This window comes from Thunnus maccoyii, chromosome 16 (genome assembly GCF_910596095.1).
Source record: "Thunnus maccoyii chromosome 16, fThuMac1.1, whole genome shotgun sequence".
NCBI classification, from domain to species: Eukaryota; Metazoa; Chordata; class Actinopteri; order Scombriformes; family Scombridae; genus Thunnus; species Thunnus maccoyii.
In genome coordinates, this window is record NC_056548.1 from 25,560,786 (window position 1) to 25,583,580 (window position 22,795).

General features: G+C 39.4%; 2 protein-coding genes across 7 annotated transcripts; one reads left to right on the forward strand and one right to left on the reverse strand.

Moving 5' to 3' along the window:
* Positions 1-2,689: 2,689 nt before the first annotated feature.
* Positions 2,690-8,252, reverse strand: qrsl1 (glutaminyl-tRNA amidotransferase subunit QRSL1). 2 transcript variants are annotated; one of them, XM_042388739.1, is made up of 12 exons: positions 8,145-8,252; positions 6,771-6,930; positions 6,594-6,692; positions 6,399-6,495; positions 6,056-6,217; positions 5,752-5,927; positions 5,032-5,144; positions 4,391-4,583; positions 4,096-4,213; positions 3,679-3,884; positions 2,934-3,200; positions 2,690-2,751 (listed from the first exon to the last, which is right to left on the reverse strand). In XM_042388739.1, exons 1-11 carry the CDS (start codon positions 8,166-8,168, stop codon positions 2,983-2,985), a joined length of 1,566 nt encoding a protein of 521 aa, XP_042244673.1. In that variant the 5' UTR covers positions 8,169-8,252; the 3' UTR covers positions 2,690-2,751; positions 2,934-2,982. The 2 variants fall into 2 exon arrangements, with proteins under 2 accessions (XP_042244673.1, XP_042244672.1); XM_042388738.1 differs by having other exon boundaries at positions 2,690-3,200.
* Positions 8,253-8,350: 98 nt separating this feature from the next.
* Positions 8,351-22,496, forward strand: rtn4ip1 (reticulon 4 interacting protein 1). Of its 5 annotated transcripts, none has more exons than XM_042388741.1 (9): positions 8,351-8,858; positions 11,479-11,630; positions 13,183-13,251; positions 13,575-13,699; positions 14,057-14,105; positions 14,589-14,725; positions 15,071-15,254; positions 21,429-21,521; positions 22,069-22,496. In XM_042388741.1, exons 1-9 carry the CDS (start codon positions 8,585-8,587, stop codon positions 22,192-22,194), a joined length of 1,209 nt encoding a protein of 402 aa, XP_042244675.1. In that variant the 5' UTR covers positions 8,351-8,584; the 3' UTR covers positions 22,195-22,496. The 5 variants fall into 5 exon arrangements, with proteins under 5 accessions (XP_042244675.1, XP_042244676.1, XP_042244674.1 ...); XM_042388742.1 differs by having other exon boundaries at positions 8,785-8,869; XM_042388740.1 differs by lacking the exon at positions 8,351-8,858 and adding an exon at positions 10,464-10,690.
* The last annotated feature ends 299 nt before the right edge of the window (positions 22,497-22,795 follow it).

Consider the following 22,795-nt stretch of genomic DNA (forward strand, 5'->3'; position numbering starts at 1 on the left):
AAGCATTGTTTTAAATCAATTTCTCCCATCGCTCATTCTAGGTGCATGAACAGAGGAGCCTTTTTTTAAGTTAAGGTGTATCACTTAATGGTTGTCAATACAGGTAAGAGAGAGACAGACCTGTGCACTGTAATGTTATCTCACTGTGCACATCCTTCTGATGTAATTGTTAAAAAACAATTTATCCCATGTAAAAGACTAAAACTAGACAAATATGTTTGTCAGTGCCAGTGTATTACATAGTGGTTGTCCATATAGGCATCAGAGAGTGATAGAGGCAGACAGAGAGAAAGAGCGACAGAGCCCAGGTCAGGCAGAAATGAGAAAGAGGTGACCTCCTTCCTCCTTCCTGTAATTAGTGTCATAACACATTTAAATGCTCATAGAGTACACTTATTATGTACCATATACTGTATATGTGCACCATAAAAAGTATTGCGATTTTTGTTGATGTATTTTAGAATCATCGGCTGATCATGTATAATATACCAAGGAAATGGACATTGGTATTTCATATGGTATGCATGAAATGGTTATTTTGTCAGGTTGATGTGGGACCACCACCAAGTAGAAGCACCTCAGGCACAGTAAAGGCAGAGTGATGCACAGGGTTGTAAGTGAGGACTTGAAATGACCCCCTGCCAAATTTGTGTCCCTACCATTTTCCACATCAAACTTACACCCTTGCTTAGCACAAAGACTGGAAGACTGGGGAAACAGATAGACTGACTGTGTCAATACACATGAATAAGCGTATTTCCACAAAATGTCAACCTATTCCTCTAAAGATGAAGCACTTGCTAATGTAACAAGCCCTAACTGGCCTTATCCTATTCTTAATTATCTTAATCAGGCATGCCCAGCTACTTCAAATACAGTAGAGTACTCAATAGATGCTTTGTGTTGTTCTCAGCAGGAGTAGTCTAAAATTGGCAAGTATGCTAGCTGCATGCTAATTGTAGCAACAGTGAGCTGGGATTTGGGGATTTGGGGGTGCAAGCCTATAACACAATTAGGGAATGGTGGACCTGGTCTTGAATAGTAGCACAAATCTGCTGGTGCTGTTAGAATATTCCAATTTATTTGCAAAGCAAAGTAAGGATTTCTGGCACAGTTCTCAAGGGGAAAAGTGTGAAGAGGTGAGCTGGTGAGTCCAGTCTACACAAGTATACAAATACTGTATCAGTATACACAAGTACATCTGGAGTTTGATCTCTTCTGCTTATTTCCAAAAGCAAATCAATTAGTTTAATCTATTCAAGTATTCTAATATTCTAAGCATATCTAATTGTACTTTTGTTGTTGAAAATTTTTGAAACAGTGTTATTTCTATTAAAAATAAGTTAAATTAAAATAAGGATTCTAGTCACAGACACACTTCTGGTTGTGAGGTCATATTTTCTAAGACTAGGGAAGGAAGTATAGCTTAGGTCAACCCTGTATATTTAAACACCGTATGGCCTTAGTAATTGAATATTATATAGACACTGTTGTACATACAGTGTATTTATGTATAGACACTGATACAGAGGTGAAAAACAAAACAGGAAGAGTGTATGTTTAGTCATAGCAGTGAACAGGAAATGAGATAAAATGATGATTAATTTGTCAGTTATTCTGCAGTGGTTTGGTGAGCAAAGTACACCAGCATCTCTGCTCAAACATCCGTCATATGAATTCATCAAAAGTTCACAGATTCACACCCTTTGTGTAGGCTAGGTTAATACACGAGAAAAAACACAAACCACTTATCTTCTTCTGTGTAAAACCACTTGTCTTATTGTGTGTGAACAATTATGATCACACACAAAACTGAGTTGAATTACTAGGACTAACCGTGAGTGTAACAAGGACCAAGTATAGATACCCTCCTGCAGAGAAATGGGTCAGGATTACATGGAGCTGGAGTCAACTGAGAGCATGTTACTGTTGACTCTTTAAGCACTTAGTATAGCACCTCAGTTTAGGACAGTTTCCAGAGCTGTAATTGGCTTACTGGATTAATTTCACTTGAGTTGACTTTAATGTGTACTACAGTCTTAACATTTCAGGGCAAGTGTCTGCTTGAGCCAAAATGGTTTTAAGAGTTCACTGGTGCTGTTTGATCATGTTAAGTTGTTACCCAACTCTCCTGCAATGGAAATGGACTGATTTATATCTTCTCTCAGACATAGACTTGCAGAAAAATATGGATATTGTTTTAATACATTTCAAATTATCTCCACAAATTGTGGAGATAAACTTAATCATGTGGATGTTGCAGAAGGACGTCAGAAAAGGTTTTTTAAAAATGAATATAATTTCATGACAGGAACAGGAAATACTGTGCACATTTATGTAGTTTTTAGCAATCAAAGATCTCCATTTATTAAAGTCTCCCTCCACTCAAAAATGTTTTTCTTCTTGTTCCTACAGTTGGATGTTTGAGCTTCATTGTATAGAATGATGAATGTGCAGAGTTTGACACTAGAAGACTGTTTTCACATTCATCTGCTGAAAATGGAAAGTTTCTCTGTGCTCACTGAAAATCTAATTTTAAGGGGCGGGGCCTGTGAGCAGGATTTGTGACATCACAACTAGTTCAAAAGCCAATCCTGGTCTTTTTCTATCAACAAGCAAAGTGATGAAAGTAGAGGTCAGTTTTAGCAGTACGTGTGCACATGGACACTGTATAAGAAATATCACTCTGTCAAGATAATCCACCTGTCTTGCATTTATTTAACAGCACAAATACAGCAGCATGTCACAGGCTGAAAAACACGTTTCTCCACTCAAACATGATGCATATTGTAAGACAGTTTGACACTTCTTATAATTGTGTTTCATTCCATTACAGATGCTTAAAGCTATCATGTGAGTGATGTACATAATTCCAATGAAAAAGTCCAGAAATGGCATCTTACAAGCAAAGAAAGTCCATCTTAAGTCCACAATGTGTGCTTGTATTTAGTGTGATTCTGTGAACAGTGTCCACGGTTCTCTTCATACAGCTGAAATCTGCTCCCTTTTGGTCACACCCGTCTCATTCCTGCTCTCACTGGAGTCTCCAAAGTCACTGATGGAGGGAAACCCAACCCTCTGCTCGATCCACTGGGCAACACTAAGCAGCTTCTTGTCTTGGAGGGCTGGGCCTATGAGCTGTAAGCCAATGGGAAGGCCTCGTCTTGATAAAGCGGTTGGCACTGAAACAGCCGGGAGACCTGGGGGTGATGAAAAAGAGGGTTGAAGGAAAGTTCATGTAAAGGCAATGATTTAGGATCTCAAGGTTAGTTAGAGGTTAGTTTGGAGAGTGATAACAGGCTGGAAAAAGTTTAACTGAATGTAAACATCCCATAAGCCTCTGAGCTACACTTGATCTGAGCTGAAATGATAATGTGTTGGCCAGGTTATGATTTTTTTGCCTTCAGAGGTTTACAACAGAGAACTTCTGCTTCTCACATGACTCATTTCCCCTTTTAAATTTTACTTCAACATTTGTCATGCAATTTGCCTTTGTTATTATTTGAATAAGGAAATAATTTAGAATAGTTTCAGGTGAAGTTACAGGAAAGTGGATGTATGTATATATTATGTGTTTCCATGCATACAAACACACACAAAAAAAAAAAAAGCAAAACGACTTCCTGAATCCTCCCACGTGCCAACTCAAAAATGAATTCATCCTTTTTCTCTCTCTACCTGCCATGTTGACAGGCTGAGTGAAGACATCTTCCTGCGCGCTGCGTGTTCGGTTGTCTTCCTGTCTGAAGTCGGAGTACCGCGCGGCATCAGTGAGAGTGCTTGGTGTCAGCAGCACGTCAACACCTGAGCTGAACACATGTTTGAAATCGTCCGCGATCAGCCGGCGAACCTTCTGGGCTTTCAAAAAGTAGTGCTCGTAGTTTCTGTCAAAATGAAATATTGGGAAATATTAAAGATTCACTGAACGATATTACTCTCTCTTAAATTTAAAGAAAGGAAACTTAACAAATGACCAAATTGGCTCATTGGATTGCAGAGTCCAATGACAGCAGAGGAAAAGGTCAAAGCAATAAAGGGTCTGGAGTCAGTGGATTGAGAAAGATTGGTGTGACAAGGTTCAATCTGTTGTCTTACTGTTTGAGCAGGAAGTAGTTGCCAGACAGTATCCTCCCTCTCACCACGTCATTGAAGCCCTCATGTCGGGTTGAGGCGTACATGGCCTCCGTTGAGCTGTCCACCTTGCTACGGTGGCCTGATAGGAGAGGGACAGATATCAGTGACATTATCTTCATCATCATCTGACATGCTGGCGACACATACGATAGAGCCAGAACATCGAGTGATTTCTCCAAAATCTTTTCGCTGTAACTTGCGTGGTGGCGTTTTATGATACAATCCAGCACGTTTCCTGTGATCTACCTGTTCATACCGTATTCTAGGCCGTCAAAACGGGCCATGTTAGATGCAACCTCGGCGTGGCACAGGACGTGGTAACACACAATCGAGTGCTGGGTGTGGGGGAGGGAGACTTGCTTCACGTGCGCCCCCGCCCTCTCGAACATGTCAGCGACACGACTCCACTGCGCTAGAGTCTCCTCCGACAGACCCGGGGCGTGGTACTCCTGACACACATTCACCGACAGGAAAGAGAACCAGCTTTATGAGCCCAAATGTATCTGTGTTCATCAAGATATTTTATTTTGAGTAATCTTGATGTCTATACAGTATAAAGTCATGTACAAGGATTCTGACTTGACGATCTTTTTGCTAAGACCTATAAATTTCAAGTACAGTGTATGGATTGAAACCACTGCAGTAGAAGATGTAGAAATAAATAATACATATATCTCTACATCTCTTACTTATTACTTCCCATTATTTCTAATAGCATAAGGATTGTTGTTCTCTACCATGTGTTTAATAATGAAAACTAAATTTCTATAATATTTTGCAAGTGTGAGCTGTCAAATACCCTTGTATGAAATGCTTGGGATGTGTGATGATTCCAGTTGATTTGTGAGGAAAATATGCTGTCAGAAAATAACTATTTTAACACAAAACTGAACTCACCTTCGGAATGCCTACACAGATATTTTTGACGTCAAAGTCTTCAGGCAGTTCTGTTGGTGATGAGGGGGCTGGGACTGTTGTTGAGTCTCTCACATCCAGGCCTTGTAGAATACCTGTGTGACATGTCAATAAAATCCCAGATTAGGTCCATTAGGTCATCATTTGAGGGCAGTATGACAAATGCCCAGCACTGTGGTTTTTTATACGTCATGTCTACGTCAGTATTTCTTGTGGTATTTGGGCAAGAACACATGTTGAAACTTAAACTGGATGTTGGAGGAAACGTGGCAGGTGACAGTCGGTATGCTAATTGAACTTCTCCCATGAGGTTTTATTATAATTTTAGTCAGTAGACAGGAAGTCACAGCTGCGTGGAATGCACCTCATCAGAAATATCTTATTGAATTAGAGCTATTGTTTTATGTAAAATAGTCCCACCATGCCTCCTTAACATTTAACACTTCTGGTGTCTTTAATTCACCTTAGTCAATAAAAAAAACAGAAACATTACAGAAATTGATAGCTATATTTGAGCTGGGATGTATTTTGGATCACTGTACTCAATGAGTTTGCAATGAATCAGGGGAATGATTGTTTTTGTTGATCACAAAACAGGAACAAAACAATTGTTTTATGTGGGTCCAGATGGGACACGTTAGCTTAAAGTGTAGCACAAGGAAGTGTCACCTGTTTAATAAGAGGTCGTCATCAGTTTCCTACCTAAGACGATGGCTGCATCACTAGCACTGCGGGTCATGATGCCAGGGACGTCCATGGAGTTGACCAGAGGTATGAGACCGTGCCTGGATAGCAGGCCATAGGTGGGCTTCAGGGCCACAACACCACACAGTGCTGCCGGGTTACGGGTGGAACCACCTGTGTCCGAACCTAAAGCCCTGCCAGAAATGGACCAAACAGTAAATTACAATTTGTAAGCATAATTTTGAATCAAATCTACATTATCTGTCCCTTTGTAACAGTTTTGGGATGGACAATGAACATGAATTTGATTGTGTCCCCTCACAGGTAGCTGGTGAGTGAGGCCACAGCTGCAGCGCTTCCTCCTGAACTTCCTCCAGAGATGACCCAGTCAGAGTCTGGCACCGCCCCAGTCTGCTCTCTGTAGGAAGCAGCGTAGCTCCAGGGGTTCCTCACTGGACCGAAAGCCCCGTCCGTACTGCCCGACCTGGGAGACAAATAGAGTGCATTTTCAGAATTTTTGTCTGTCACTGCATTTAAGTCTCATCTTGCATTTGTACACAGCTGTAAGAGCTTTAAAAAGCAATTGTCAAATTCAGACTGGTATTTGTAACTGACTATGTGCTGTACATGAAAAACGACTCTGATATTGATAATATTGGCCTAACCCCATAGCAAACTCATCCATGTTGGTCTTCCCCATGAGAACAGCCCCTTGGTCAAGGAGCTTCTGGACCACTGTAGCATTGTATGGTGGATTGTAGTCTGTAGAAAAAGTAAGGTCAGGTTATTATTACAGGTAATTATTTATATTAAGTGGGAAATATGAGACAGAATAACTTTAAACTGAAGTAAACACAGACCTTTGAGCATCCTGGAAGCACATGTGGTCTTGATATTCTCTGTACAGAAGTTGTCCTTGACCGCAAAGGGGATTCCATCCAGAGGACCTTTGGGAGCACCTAAAGGAAGACAGGATCAAACTGTAACACCTATGACTCTACACACAACAGATGAAATACACACTCGCGTGTCCTTACCCTGCAGCAGTCTAGTTTCTGCTTCTTGTGCCTGCTTCAGGGCCAGCTCTTCTGTCACAGTGAGGTAAGCATTTAGATGCTGTGTTTTCTTGATGCGATTAAGACATTTCTTACAAAGCTCTGTTGGGGAGATCCTTCCCTCCCGGAGTGCCAAGGACACCTGGAGAATAATGATGAAATATCAGTGGAGGAATGTAACTTAAGAGTAATTTCACTTTCAAAATACTTGTTCTTTACATGTAAATTTACATTTTATGCTACTTTATACAGTACTTCTACTCTGCAATATTTCAGCAGTCAATACTGTGAAGCAACTAATGATTGTTTTTTTTTTTATAAACGTTTTATTTTTACAATCAATCAGTTAGTTGATGAGTATATGAAACACCAAAAGATGGAACCGGCAAATGTTTGGCAGTTTCTCTTGTTAAACAGCTTTAACAATTAAGAATTTACATTTAACGACTCAACACCTGATAAAATATTTAAAATTTTCTAAACTCTCATATTAAAATGCATTTACATGTTGCTGCGTCAGTAGTAATTGGGGCTGAAACCAACGATTATTCTCATTATCAATTAATCTGTTGATTATTTTCTTAATTAACTGATTAGTTGTTTGGTCCATAAAATGTCAGAAAACGGTGACAGATGTCAGTTGCTGTTTCCCACAAAGCCCAAGCTGACATTCTTAAATGTCATGTTTTACTAAGGCTATATAGTACAGTACTTTGTATTTTTATACAGTTTTGTTTGCATAGCCATAATCATTCCTCCTGTCCATTAGAAGATCCCTTCACTATGCACATATAATGTAAGTGATGGGGACAAAATCCACAGTCCTCCTTCTGTGCAAAAATGTATTTAAAAGTTTATCTGAGGCTAATATGAAGCTTCAGTGTCCAAATGAGTCAAATCAAGTAGATATCTTTCAACGTTACAGTCTGTTTAGTGCGAAAGTCCCTCTTTTTGTTACTATACTTCCACCGCAGTTCAACAGGGAAACACAAACACTTGTAAAAATATTTAGTTATTGTATTGGTTTTGAAACACGGTCGAATAATATCTGACTGCAGACGTACATATTCAATTTACAACTAGAGAAGACAGTTAAGACAGTTATTGAGTTTATTAGTAGCTGCCCTGCTTTGCAATGTCTTCTAATATATTCATAATACAATTACACTGAATTTACAGAAAGCAGAAAAAACAGACAAGGCGTCTTTATGCTGTTTCCTGACAGTATGTCAGAAATATTATGTCTGACTTAAGCTACTTATAAATCCACAGCACAACATGTCCACTGCACAGCTACACGCAGCACACAGACACCAACAACTAAGGCTCAGAGGACTCGTGAATAGTCGTACAAACCTCCCTCAGTGTCAGGCTGAGCATGTTCACAGTATGTCTGGAGACAACCTTTCAAGTTATCATCAACCTTCGTACAGTGTGCAGCACTCGGAGGCTTCCATGTTTGTTTCGGTCATCAACGTCTAACAGCGCTTTCCTTGATTGGATAGCAGTTGAGCAAACGGCACTCTGATTGGTGGAGGCGCTGAGTGGTGTGTCCAGCACACTAGTGTGACGGAAGTGGCATGTTACGAGAGAGGACGTTTTGAAATGATAAACATTGGGGTTATTTTATGTAACCTAAATGCCTAGTTAGATATGTTTGTATGAGAGGAAAATGTTTCTATTTAGAAGGTAACGTTAGTCGTGGCTCATAACGACGTGTAATGAGCGAGTCAGCATAGTGTCTGTAACAGGGACTAAACGCACCGTTTTATTTGACATTGTTTAAGAATTGAAAGATGAGAACTATGAGGCACTTATTGTACAGTAGGTGGTTGTTTGGTCTTAGTAAATCACCAAATGTGAACACGTCAGTTTCCAGCCAGACTAGACTGTTCAGTACCACCAACAGCTGCATGACTATAATGCCTGCCTGGGTCATTGATAAATATGGAAGCAATGACGTTTTAAGGTTCACTAAAAATGCCAGTTTCCCCGTCATCAACTACCCCAATGAGGTCATTGTCAGAGTGTTTGCAGCGGGACTGAACCCAATTGATGTCAGCATGAGAGGTGAGTGACAGGTGAGGCTGAATATTAGAATATACATTCATAACTATGTGTATGATATTTGACCCTGCAGGCTGAGATTGTGCTAAGAGACTCTACAAGCTATAATGAATACGTGATTGTGACAAGAAACAAATCCACATCTGACATGTGACTGCATAGCCAAGCTTAAGTGGGAGATAATGTTCTCTGTGAGCAAAAGAGAGGAAACAGTCAGGATAGAGATTCAGATGTGCAAAAATGATGTTGCCTGTGGTTTTCCTGTTTCTCAAAATGAATCATTTATACCAGTCTGTGACCCTAAAGAGGTGGTGTGTTTGTGTGTGGGTAGACAGTGAGGGGCACCAGCAGTGATCGCTTAGTGGAAGTGAAAATGTCACTAGCTTGCACTCTGACTTTCATCTTTCGGAAAACTCAGAACAGTTTGTCTGTTGTCAGGCTGCTGAGATCCTGGTTGCTTTCACTGCAGAGATGGGCTCTGTGATCAATCTCACTAGTGACCTAAATACCCCCCACTAGGGCTGAAACAATTAGTCAATTCATCAGTTAACTGATCATCAGAAAATTAATCAGCAACTCTTTTGATTACTGATTCATTGTTTGAGAAAAACAACAATGCTGATTAGTTGTTTGGTCTATAAAATGTCAGGAAATGGTGAAACATGTTTCCTAAACCCCAAGATGCAACCTAAAATGTCCTTTCCAACCCAAATATATTCATTTTACTGTCATAGAGGACGAAGAGACCAGGAAATATTCACATTTAAGAAGCTTGAACCAGATAATTTTGTCATTTTTTGTTTAAAAAAAAAGGACCCAAAATGATGAATGGATTAATTTTCATGGTCATGATGGTAGTAGGGTTAATGTATACTGTGTATATTCATTGCTGTATTCATTAGCCATTAGTATTCACTTTGGTTGCTTTGGAAACAGCTCAAATTGAAGAAAATGCAAAAATGGTAGAAAGTGCAACACCTATGTAATTGTGTCAAGGCCTGAATAAAACACAATAAACAGCATGCCCTTTGTTAGGAGTGGGACCAGTAACAGGCTTTTTAATCTCAAATAATTCAGACTGACAGAACTGTAACATGAATATTAAAATCACCAGATATCAAAACTATCAAAGTCACACTGTGATTTTGGATAGCAATTTAACAAATACCCTTTATGTAAATGAAAAAAAAAGTTTTTGACTTACATTATAAAAAAGAAAGGAATTTCATTTTGTGGCCAGTATGGACAAGAGGAACAATGACAGCAAACTGTATTAAGACACACTTATACAAATGTGAAACGATCCTGGAAGTGTGCGGTATAAAATTAGGTTCATATTGTAGCTGTGTGTCACCATATCTGAAACTGCGTGCATAATCACAACTCAAGCTCAACTTTATGCTAATGAGGTTCGTCCAGCGCAACGCTGTCAAACTAGGCAGTGCTGATCAAATATGAATCAAGATTGTTACTGCATTGCCTGTTTCAAATATTTTCAGAAACATACTTTGTGTGTACTGTATAGCTGAAAAATGAGATGGAGATGTTGAAAATAGTACCGCCCAAATCGCAGTACGTCACCCATCACATCACCCACCTGCCGGAGTGGTTTGTGGTCTGGTGCATCCAGAGGCATCCTACCCGGGGCCTGCGTGTCAGCAACTGTAAAGCGGTGCTGGCGGCCGGCTTCAGCACTGGTTGTTCGGCTGGGAGGTCCCCGGGCAGAGGGAGAGCATTTGCCAGGCAACACTTCACCAAAAAGCACAGCGTAAAAGGCTTTTTCTCCAGGGGTGACACGGAAATGAAGCCATCAGCAAGTTCTTCAGCAGAGAAATGTTAACACCGAACTCCATTGAAAAAAATAACAATTTAATATAACGATGATTAGCGATGGCTCGCTTGTTAACTAGTCATTTAAGTTACATTTTTACTGAAATAAGTCCACATTTACCCACAAAATAAATGCCGAATTAAACAGTGGCTCCTAATGTTACTTTATTTTTTAAAATGTCGTCCATGTTGCTTTTCCTACACCTACAAACAAGGCCTATTTTAAATTGTGTATTTTTATATGGAAGTTTGGCATGAGTTTTGTTAAGTTCAGAGGCTCAGAGGCTGTTCAGTTGGGGCGTGCTTCCAGCGCCTTCCGTGGACACGACCCCCAGCATTTCAAAGCATCAAATGTGGGAGAAAAGTATTTGTACTGATTTGTACTCGTAGATTTGATTAGTAGGTGTAAACTTGGCATTCACACATAGTATTGAGTTCTGTGTGAACTTTTTTCACCCACAAACAGATAGATATTTTTCATTTGTTCACAAAACGTCATACACAACTACAGATCTCCTTACGGATTCAAAAGTTAAATCTGTTCAGGTATTTTTTACATATTCACACATTTGAATGTATTCATACAAAATGTTTTCACACATTAAGATATGGTGATACATAACTACAATACATATGACCCTAATTTTGTTCCATATTAGTGTTGAATGTTGAATGATCTACTTTCTTACTGACTGGAGAATTACTTTGGTATCTCCGCTCTTGATCTTTCTTTCATTTTTAGTCTATCCAACAGCCCCCGAAAGTACATATATTTTTCCTCTTGTGCTATCAGGTGGCTATGGTTCTGCAACATTGTCTATGAAGAGAGACCCTCTGAATATCAAGCAGTCGGGCAGCGAGTTCCCTCTCATCCTGGGGAGGGACGTGTCCGGTGTCATCATGGAGTGTGGCCTAGATGTGAAGTACTTCAGAGAAAGAGATGAGGTAAAAGAGAGCGAATAGCAGAGGAGTAGAGATGTATGCACGTAAACTCAGCAACCACTTCATTATACATACAGGTCGCCCCTTGTTTACAGAAACAGCTTGTTCCTCCACACATTGAGTCATGTATGAATAAAGTATGAGTGTGAAGTATGTCGTCAGGGTGCTGTAAACAGAAATATCTAGCTGTGGCAACCTTGCTGCTGAGAAATATTAAACAAGAAAGATAATAATATGCTTCACTGAGTAATGAACGCACACAACCTGGTCTGGTGAATCCTAATTTTTGCTGATGGCCAAGTCAGTGTTTGGCAGTAACAGTGTTTATGTGCAAGCAGCTGCTGATGTGATATGTGGGTGTGATTTCCTGGCTAATATTAGGCTCCGTAACGCCCTGTGAACATCATCATCACAGGGTATCTGGACACTGTGATTGACCTACTTCATGCACAGTCTACAATTACGCCAGGATTATGCATCATCAGCTCCATTTGGTTGAGATACATGACATGACTTGAGTCTTTTTCACATCAGGAGGTGGAAAAGATTCCTTGCAGAAAGCTGGGTGATGCTGTCAATACAGAGCCTGATCTGTTTTCTAGTTTCCCCAACTTGGTGTATTTTTAATTCAAGTCTTCCTCCACGCAAAAATGTTTTTTTTTTTATTGTTCCTTCAGGTGGCTGTTTGAGCTTCACTGTGCAGAATGATGTATGTGCAGAGATTGTTTTCATATTAATCTGGTGAAAGTGGAAAGTTTCTCTGTGCTCACTTTAAATCTGAATTTAAGTTTAAGGCGTGTACCTACAAGGAGGATTTGTGATTTCACACCTAATTTGAAGCCAGTTGTGGTCTAGTGTGCAACCTACATAAGTGATATTTTCATAGATAAGGCTTTTTTTTTTTTTAATGAGTGACAAGAGGAGTGGATGTAATTTTAAGATATTTTAATAAGGTTACTAAACCTTTTTTTGTAGAAAAACCCTATCAGACTCAAATTATTATCCTAAGCGGAGGGAACCTTTAATAATTTTATATTATTATTTGTTTAATTCTCCCCACATCCTTTGTGAGACCTCGGTTTCACTCAGCGTTAAGTTTCAATTCTTCTTGTTGTTTTTTTGTCTTTTTCAGTTCACCCTTAACTGTCCTCAATCACCAAACAATTCCTTCATAATAATTACCAGCTTGTTTTCCTCTCTGTGGTCGTTGACCCTGATGTGCAGTCTCTCTATGTGCAAGTGTGAAGGCGAACAGGCGGCTTTAAATAGGCCTGTTTTAGCAGATCATGAAGTCATATGTGTTTTCTCACCACACATTCGTTGACTAATTGTAGCAGCATTAAAGCAGACAATGACTCATTTTGTGACATTACACATGTACTATCTACTCGTGGGAAGATGTATTCTAACGATTTTGCTGTACAGTCTTGTAGAACTAAACCACTATAAACTTACTATATAGAAACTGAGACATGCAGCAGAAATCTGTCCCCTTTTTCTTGTTATATGTGTGTTATGTATGTCTTTAAGCGTGCTGTTGCTGTGTCTTTTTCAGGTGTGGGCAGCTATCCCACCATGGAAGCAGGGAAGCCTGGCTGAGTTTGTGGTGCTGAGTGCCAATGAGGTATTTAGATTTGCTTCTATCTGTGTGGAAGTAAAACACTTCATCAGTTCTGTGTAGTCAGTTTCCTTCTTGTTGATTGCGGTTTGTTAAGGGTGTTAATCAGTTTCAATATCAGCAAATATGTTTTTTTTTTTGTTCCTCCTATGATTTAAAAAGGCGGCCCAGTTGTTGCTGCTTCTCACTGATGCGTGCTAATGAAAGAAGAACTGATTTGACCGTGTATCGTGTGAACATCCGACACAGTTGTGCTGAAAATCAGATGTATTCTCATAATAACTCAGGAAGTGTTGGTCACTGAAAGGTGAGATGTGTGTTGTGTTCAGGTATCCCACAAACCAAAGTCACTGAGCCACACAGAGGCTGCGGCCATTCCTTACGTGGCAACCACTGCCTGGTCAGCACTCGTTAACACTGGTGGGCTCACTAAAGACAACTGTACCAAGAAGCGGTGAGAGAACACTACCACACACACACACACACACATAGCCACACGCAATTTCCACTTGTTGTTGATCCCTGTCAACCCCAAAGAAGCTCGCTTGTCTTTGATCTAGCCAATTATTCCACTCGCTGCTCCCTCTAAGCTTAGTCCCTGTTAGCCCGCTCCGTAATGAGCTTTTGGGTGATGTGTTCTACTTCTCTGGCAGCGGCTCAGATGCTCCCTTGCACCGCAGTGAACTTGACACGCTAAAGCCTGAAGTGCGTTTGACATGAATCCTAATGAGGGAGAGTCTGTGCAACAGTGGTGTAGAAAGCAGAGTGGGTGCTATTGTTGAAACGTTTTGCTGTTTCCTCTTCCTTGCAGGATTTTGATCCTTGGAGGATCTGGGGGAGTGGGAACATTTGCTATACAGGTATGGATGAAGAGGAGGAGGATGTTGCTCAAGCTGTATATTGTATATTTTATGTCATTGTGTTAAATTTTTTAAGTGCATCAGGCTAAAACAGGCTTCTCTCAACATAAAAATGATTATGTTCCCCTGTTCTCTACACATGCAAAATGCAGACAAAGACAACAGAATGACAGCAACATAAAAAAAAAACCAACAACACTGATCTGGAGATAAAGTCTGTTTGTGCTGTCAGGTTTCATACAGGGCCATACATTTTGTTTGGTGACCTGGATACTGCAGCTCACATTGCACAGAAGCAACATTTGATCTTATTAATAATACACCCTCCATGCTCCTCAAACATTGGATAACATTTTGCTCCTTACAGTAATCTAAACATATATTTGTTTTGCAGTTATGACATAAATACTATAAAATTACTCCACACACTTCAGCCTGATGTGCTCATATTTGAAGATAGAACTGATGCTGTTATGTCTCCAGATGTTGAAGGCATGGGGAGCCCATGTGACTGTTACATGCTCCCAGAATGCTGAGCGGTTCGTAAAGGGACTGGGGGCGGACCATGTGGTGGACTACACCGCCGGACCTGTTGATGAGCCACTCAGTGCCCTGGAGAAGTGAGAGAGTCACACACACACACACACACACTCACTGGTTTTTGCATTTATATCACTATTTAATTGGAGATGGTGAGTGTGTGTCTCGTTACCATGGCAACCCAGTCACTGTGCGGTCTGCTCATTAGCGTGGGAAATCTGTGGCCTTTAATTATCTGAGAAACTCTATCACACTCAGACTTGATCTCTTTCTCCATTTCTGTCATCTTTTCAATCATCCTCCCCCCCCCACACCTACTAATTCTGCCTCTCATTTACTTTGTCTTCTATGCCCACTCACCCATCACTTATGTATCTTTGCTGGTGTCTCTTCTTTTCTCCAACCCTACCGCTCTTCACCTGAAGATTTGACCTGATCCTGGATAATGTAGGGGGGGATACGGAGCGCTGGGCGCTGAATCTGCTTAAGCCTTGGTGTGGCGCCAAGTATGTCACCCTTGTGACACCCTTCCTCCAGAACACTGACACGCTGGGTATTGCTGATGGCATGCTGCAGACTGCTGCCACCATGACCACCAAGGCCCTCAAGGTAATTATTTTCCACATATTCATTGTGGAAATCCAAAAGGATGCACAAGTACTGTTTGTTGCTGCTTTTATTATTTTGTCAGCTAATATTAATTAGTTTGTAGAAGTACAGTAAGAATAGTGTCATCTGATATATTTTTTTTTGTACCCATTTCTCTTTATTCTACCAAGCAAGGACTCAAATTCATAGTCAAACAATGAAAAAGGGGAACTTTCTGCATGCAAACCTCACCTCACAATATGAGGTTACTCAATTAACTCTCCCTATATGGCCAAAAGTATGTGGAAACACGTTGTTGCAACCAATTATATTTTTTGAGCATCTCACTACAAAGCCATTGGCAGTCATGTGTTGCTATAACAGCCTCCACATTTCTGGTGTCAGGCTTTTGTAAATTTTGTAACCTGGCTGCAGGGATGTGCTCCCATTCAGACACAAAAGCATTAGTATCGGATGATAAAGCCTGGCTTGCAGTCGGCGTTCCAGTTCATCTCAAACGCATTGGGTGGGGTTGAGGCGAAAGCTCCATGCAGGCCAATTAAGTAACCAAACTGGGAAAAGCATTTCTCTATGGACCTTGGCATTGTGCATTGTCATGTTGAAACAGAAAAATCATAGTAATAATAACTTTATTTATATAGCACTTTTCAAAAACAAGTTACAAAGTGCTTTACAAAGACATAAAAACTAAAAGAGAAATTACCAGATAAATATTAAATAAAAGTAGAATTGGTACAATAATAATATCAAGTGAGGTTAAGGCATGAATTACTAAAACACAGAGTAAAATATAAAGAATAACTGATTCTGAAGAGAAAAGCATTTATAAAAAAATGCGTTTGTAAGAGAGATTTAAAAGAGGAAATAGAACTTAGCCTGCCTGATCTCCTCTGGCAGATCGTTCCAGAGTTGACTCCAAAGGCTTGGCCCCCCTATGGCTTCTGGCCTTGACCTAGGAATTACTAACAGACCTCTGCCGGAGGATCTCAGGCTGCATTCAGGCCCGTAAGGGGTTAGAACTGTGTGTCTGTGATATATACGAGGGCCAACCCCAGACATGCTTTAAAAGTAATCGATAATATTTTAAATCAATTCTAAAAAAATAAAATAAAATAGGTGTTATGTGGAGTCTTTGACTGGATTTTGTGAGTAGTTTTGCTGCAGCATTCTGGACTAGTCATAGTCTGGAGAGGTTGTATTGACCACATTAATCTATGTGAGATGTAATGAAAGCGTGAATGACAGTTCCAGATTTTTTTGAGATATTTCAAAGGTGCAGAAAGCAGGATTGAACAACTGGCTTCACCCGTTGGTCAAAGTTAAGTTTGTTGTCGAAAATAACACCTAGATTTATGTGCTGGGTTTTGATGCAAGAGAACAGACAATATAAGTGGGGACAACAAAAATGGAGAATAATAAAGAGCCACAGACACACAAGGGTAGTACTGCTCAGCTTGCAGCTCTGCACTTTCCTTTGGCCAATGCAGCAGTAGATACTAGCAACCAGAGACTGTTTTGTTTTTTTGTTTTTTTTTTTGTCCTGAAAGACATCTGGCAGACAAAAGGAGGAGAAGCATAGGCGATATTCATTCAGTGGCTGAGCCTTGAGACACTCAATAGGAGAAATGGGAGGTGGAGGATTTAAAGTCACCAATGGCCACACAAAACGTCCTATTAGAAAGATAGGAACAAAAAAACAATCTGAAACTGTACCTGATATGCCTACCAAATGCTTAAGACATTCAATTAAAATCACATGGTCAACTATATCAAAAGCTTTTCAAAAGCTTTTTCATCTCCATGCTCATAAATAACCTATTTAATTGCAAAATGCCTTTAAATTAATAATTAAATGAAATTACAGTTTGAGTATCTACAACCAAAGCTTATTTCAACCTTGTAGATTGAAGAGCTCATTACATTCAGACGCATCCTGTCGGTGTGTACCCACTGCGGTGAACTCCATGCAAGAGCAAAGCTTGCATGCAGTGCATTTGTGGCGGCAAGTTGGCGTGTGTTTCACATCTGTGCATTACTGTCATCAACTTTTTCCACTCATTTCTTCATAACCACACAATCCACAGTATGAACCCACTCGTGGTTCACAGTTTTTTTTTGTAGTACAAATAGATACAAATTGTTAACCTAACCTAATTGTTATCGTGTCAGTGTCGTGTGGCATTATAGTCAACCGAAACTTCTCTACTTCCTTCTGACGTACCTGGAGGAGAATTATAGGAATTATTATTAGGTGTTTATAGATGTTTAGTATCTAGACCTTAAAAGAAAGCTCTGTCTAGTTCTGTGTGTTGAACACACATGTACTGTTTGGGAGTTTGACTCATCATTAACAAGTGCAAACCAGTGCTTAATGATAAGCCCAAGTAACGAGAACATATGCAAATTTTTTCAGTTACATTTTCTTAGTAACAAGGAAACTGTGTTGACACACATCTGAAACAGGATGTGAGGTGAAAGAAATGTGAAATGTGCAATATGAAATGTCTTGAAGTTGTTCCTGTGCATTCACAAAAAAAATTCAAAAAGCTGTGCTCATAATCTTTAGTTGGCTCATACTTTGCACTCTCTAAAATTAATTCTAGCCACAGGGACATGGGAAAAGTAAACGGGTGAAAAGGAAACAGGGTTCTCAAAATCATACTATTCTGCCACAAGTTTTTCAAGAACCAAAAGCAATGAAATTAGAACAAACAACGACTTGTTAAATAGCTAATCAGCTGGGCACTGTAATTTTTCACAAATGGCATGGCTCGAAGGATGGCATTGCTGATTGGTTGTCCACCACTTTGGTCCAAACTGGTCTCAATGACTTTGGTGAATCTCTGAATTTTCCTCTAGTGTCACCAAGACGTACAAATTGAATTATGACCAAATACCTGCAAAACTAATGACATTTCCATCAGCCTCAGCAGAGCTTTGTGTTTAGTGCTAATTAGCAAATGTTAGCATGCTAACATGTTAAACTAAGATGGTGGACACAGTGAATATTATACCTGCTTATCAGCATGTTAACATTAACATATCATTGAGTCACCAGGCTGACATTAGCATTTAGCTCAAAGTAACGTTACTAACACAGCACAGCCTCACAGAGCTGCTAGTGTGACTCTGTAGACTCTGTCTTGTTAATAGTTGTTGGACAAAAAATGAGGTGTGTTACAGGGGTGTATAAGCTAGCCTATATCACGCTTTGGCTAAACAGACGGTACTTAGCACGATCAGTTAATTGTTGGTTTTTGTCTTTTCATGGGATTTGTTGACAATAAAAAATATAGAATATCACCAGCCTTATCTTTAAATTTGAAAGTGATTTAATGACACCTTGTTCAGTAGAATGGAGTTTTGTGTCTGACTTTGTCATTGCTACCATCCTTCATTGCTTTCAAGTAAAGCTGGATTTAAATTAAATTATTCATGAATTTGAGACTGGAGGATTGTAATGGGCCGGGGAAGCCCCTGAGTAACTTTCCCTTTTCTGCTAAATAAAGAGTTATGTGACTGTTAAACTAAGGGGTTTTCCCCAGGTGAATAGACAGACAGAGGTATGACAGGAAACAGACTGTCCATGCTACATGATATCATTTGAAATGAGGATAAAAAATGTATTAGTCACATATTTGAATAGTATATAATACTCCTGCACTAGTCACTCAACTTTTTCACTTCCCTCCAAGCAAACAGTAAGTATCCAGTTTCTTTTCTCTCTGCTACCAGTCTTTAACTCTTTTCTCCTTCTTGTGTAACCAGATAGGATAGTGTGTCATATAGTCTGACACTTTCATAGCATCTTAGATAAATGTTCTATTTCTATTTTCATACAAAAATATGGCCCACTAACCCCCAATAATTCCCTCAATAGAATTGTGCTCAGCTTATGTTTTTCATGGTCACACAATGTGATGCAAGACCGGAAGATGTGCGCTCCCACAGGGAGGATCTAATGTACGACAGCATTGTCTCTCATTAGCACCCACACCCTCCAATCAGAACTACAATCTGAGACAGATTATTCAGACTGACGCAGCTTTTTCCAGTTGCTGATGCATTGTTTTAGTGTTAATGACGTATTTTTCAGTCAGAGTTGGGGTAGGTGTACGCTACAGAGTCCACTTATAGATTTGGCTTCCAGTAAGAAAGGGACTTTGTGACATTTTAGACAGGAAGCAAAACATACTGTAGATCTCTCACACCTCACATCTCCTTTTTCACTCTCATACACACTGTGTACATTGTTGGTAAAAGGATAACTAGAGCGCCGACAGCTGGCTTGGTTGTCGCAGTGCCCTCTTTTCCAAATGCACCTGAAGGAAACACGTTAAATAACTCCTTTATATCAAAGATCCCTACAGTCCACACACACACACACACACATACACATACACCGTCAAACATAACAAAAGACTGAGTCAACTCATTTCTCCTTTTGTTACGCTATCTTACCCTGTTGTTAAAGGCTTTAGGAGAAATGGGCTGCTCCACCCAACCACCTGACACACATGAGTCTCTGGATATAAGCCTGTGTTGAATAATGTCATATCATATATATAGATGTACAGATGATATAAAATTAGCAATTCTGTGCATCCTGGGTGTTGTTAATTGCATTGTTTACCATATTTACACATTGTAAAGAAGAAAAATAGATGTGAGCTTACACATGTATGTAATGCCTTGATGCATGCACACTTCCTTTGTTTTTCATGCTGTTTCTAACTATTAAGACACACTTAACCACTTAAGTAATGAATTCCCATTTCCATACACTAATTTATTCTAAAACTCACTCATCACTGGTGAATTCATGACCTCAGGCAAGCACTACTGACACACATAATAAACACTCAGTTTGTTTTTTTTCTTTTAGTTTTAAATCTGATGTTGAAGTCGGTACTATATTGGAATTGGAAAAGCTGTCCAGAAAAGCATCCATATACAAGTCAAACAAGAATGGAGATAATGTATAACCCTGTCTAACCCCCATTACTGACATGGAAATAGTCCAATATAGCTCGACCCCATGTAACTTGCATGGTCTGACAGGCATATGAATACATAGGAATCCTGAGTAGATGTGTAGGTACTCCTCTAACACTCATCTAATGAAGGATTGAAACCTGAAGGCCATCTAAGAAGCATATAAACATGATGGAATTTTAAATGCGATACCAATTATTTCCTTAAAAGCAATTTGGCTTTTATGAAACTTTTGCATAACACCCACATACTGATTGCTAAAATGTAGTGTAACAGTAGTACAAATAGAGAGGAGTCATTAAGTCAGTAAACCGGCTCAGTGTTGTCACTTACACAATAATATCTATTTAATCTTTGCTAACATTAGCTAACATTAGCTACCATAAGCTAATGGTCATACCAGAACAAGTAAGGCTGTAGCAGCAAAACTCCTGAGTGTAATGAATTGAGCAAAGTTGCATTTTATTTATAACTTTGAAACATTACATAACCTTGTTGATTAACATTTATGAAGACAAACAATTCCAACCAGTCCACCAGAATTCTAATGTGACGTGCCAGATGGTTTGTTACACAGAAGCATCTGAGAAGTCGTCCTTGGAAACTGTTTAAAAAAGGGCAGGCACTTTCAAAAAATACTTGGCAGGTGATTGGATAAACCATCTATCACCAGACATCTATTATCGTCTTACCTTGAGAGGCAGCTGGATCTCGAGATCATGTGAGAATCCTCATAGGACGCTGGTTGGTCGGAACCACTGGTGGTTCGGACACAAGCACATGACTTGAAGCCTGACAAAATGGATTCTCGCATGAGCTTGTGATGTTGTGATTTCGCGAATCCAGCTGCCTCGCAAGGTAATCAGAATTTACACTAGCTAGAGCTATAAGCCTACAGTTATCACTACTTTTTCTTTATCTTTTATGGCAGGAATTAACAGAACAGAGTCATAAAGAGTCATAAAGTCAGGTAGAACGCTGAGAGGAAGTAAGCCAGAAAAACAACGAGCATGTTTTAGATGTTACATGTTTAGATTTACAGTATCAGTTCCTGTCGTCTAACTTTCTTATAGCTTAAGACACTTCGTCAGACCTCATTATCATGCATTGTCATGTTAACATCTTTAAAAGTTTCACAAGTTGTTTTCATGCCATTCCTCTTTTTCTGTTTTCTCTTAGCACCTTGTTAAAGGAGTTCACTACCGCTGGGGATTCTTTGCACCTAGTGGGCCAGCATTGGATGACATAAGGGAAATGGTGGATGCAGGTCAGGTACGGTACCGTTTTATTCTCTAAACTGTTCAGGGACTGATGACGAACTGACCTGTGTTTCCTCCAATTTTTAAAGCATTGTGTGCACTTTAGGGTCTAATAAAATATGCAGCAATGTTCAGCAATAGCAAGGTGATTATTAGAAATGAATGACTTGAAATGCATGGGTCACAAACATTATAAATCATTGAATGCATTTGACATCTCCACAAATTAAATATTGGTAATCCTGCAGTTTTATAGATTACATTGTGATTTATTATGTAGTTCAACTGAGGCTTATCTTGCCCTCTATGCAGATAACACCCCTCTATTTATTTTGTTTCTCACTCCAGCATTATCCTGCACAAACAATGGTTTAAAGTAAACAATATAGAAAAGCGCTGATGGGAAGAAACTGCATTTAAGATCTGATTCTGTTCATACAGTTTATAGAGTTCATGCACAAATATTTAAGCCTTACAATGTTGATACTATAACTCCTAATAGTTGAGAAAAAAGGCTTCCTGTCCCTCTGCTCAGTCTTCCTCTATCTGCTCTCTGTCAGATCCGCGCAGTGGTGGAGGAGACCTTCAGCTTTTCACAGGTTCCCCAGGCCTTTGAGAAGATGGAGAAGGGTCATGCCAGAGGAAAGACTGTGGTCCAGATCAGCTCAGGGGGAGAAGACTTATAACACTGACTCTTGGAGACTGTGGGAAATTTACTTTTCTGTACTATTATGAAACAAAATTTCTGTAAAAAGTAAAAGGAAATCATGTACATGAACGGTCTCAGCTTAATTTATCCACAGCTGCAAAGAAGGTACAATAAGACACATAAACAAGGTTACCACTGTTGCTTCTCTCATGTGGGTTTTGCAGCTTCACTCTGTGTTTGGCTGCTGAAAATATGTAATGTAAGCACTACAGTTGCTGTTGTATGTTTTAAAATGTTTGTCATTTTTATACTGACTTGAATAAAAGTCACAAAAAACAACAACTAACTAATTATTTTTGATTGAAAAATGTAAATTGCAAACATTTTTACATATACAATTGACAGTGTCAGAAAACATCTAATATTAGTCCATATACATCTGCAGTGTTAGCTTGGAATAAACCAGGCCCCCTATTTAGCATTTGTAAGCAGTATGTAAACATTTAGTAAATGGTTTATAACACAATATAATGTAGTTGTAATCAGATGCAAGTACATTTTAAGTGTTTATTAATGTACAGTATTTGACAACAGATAACTTTTCCTATGTAGACTTATTTTAAATTATTACATCTGTA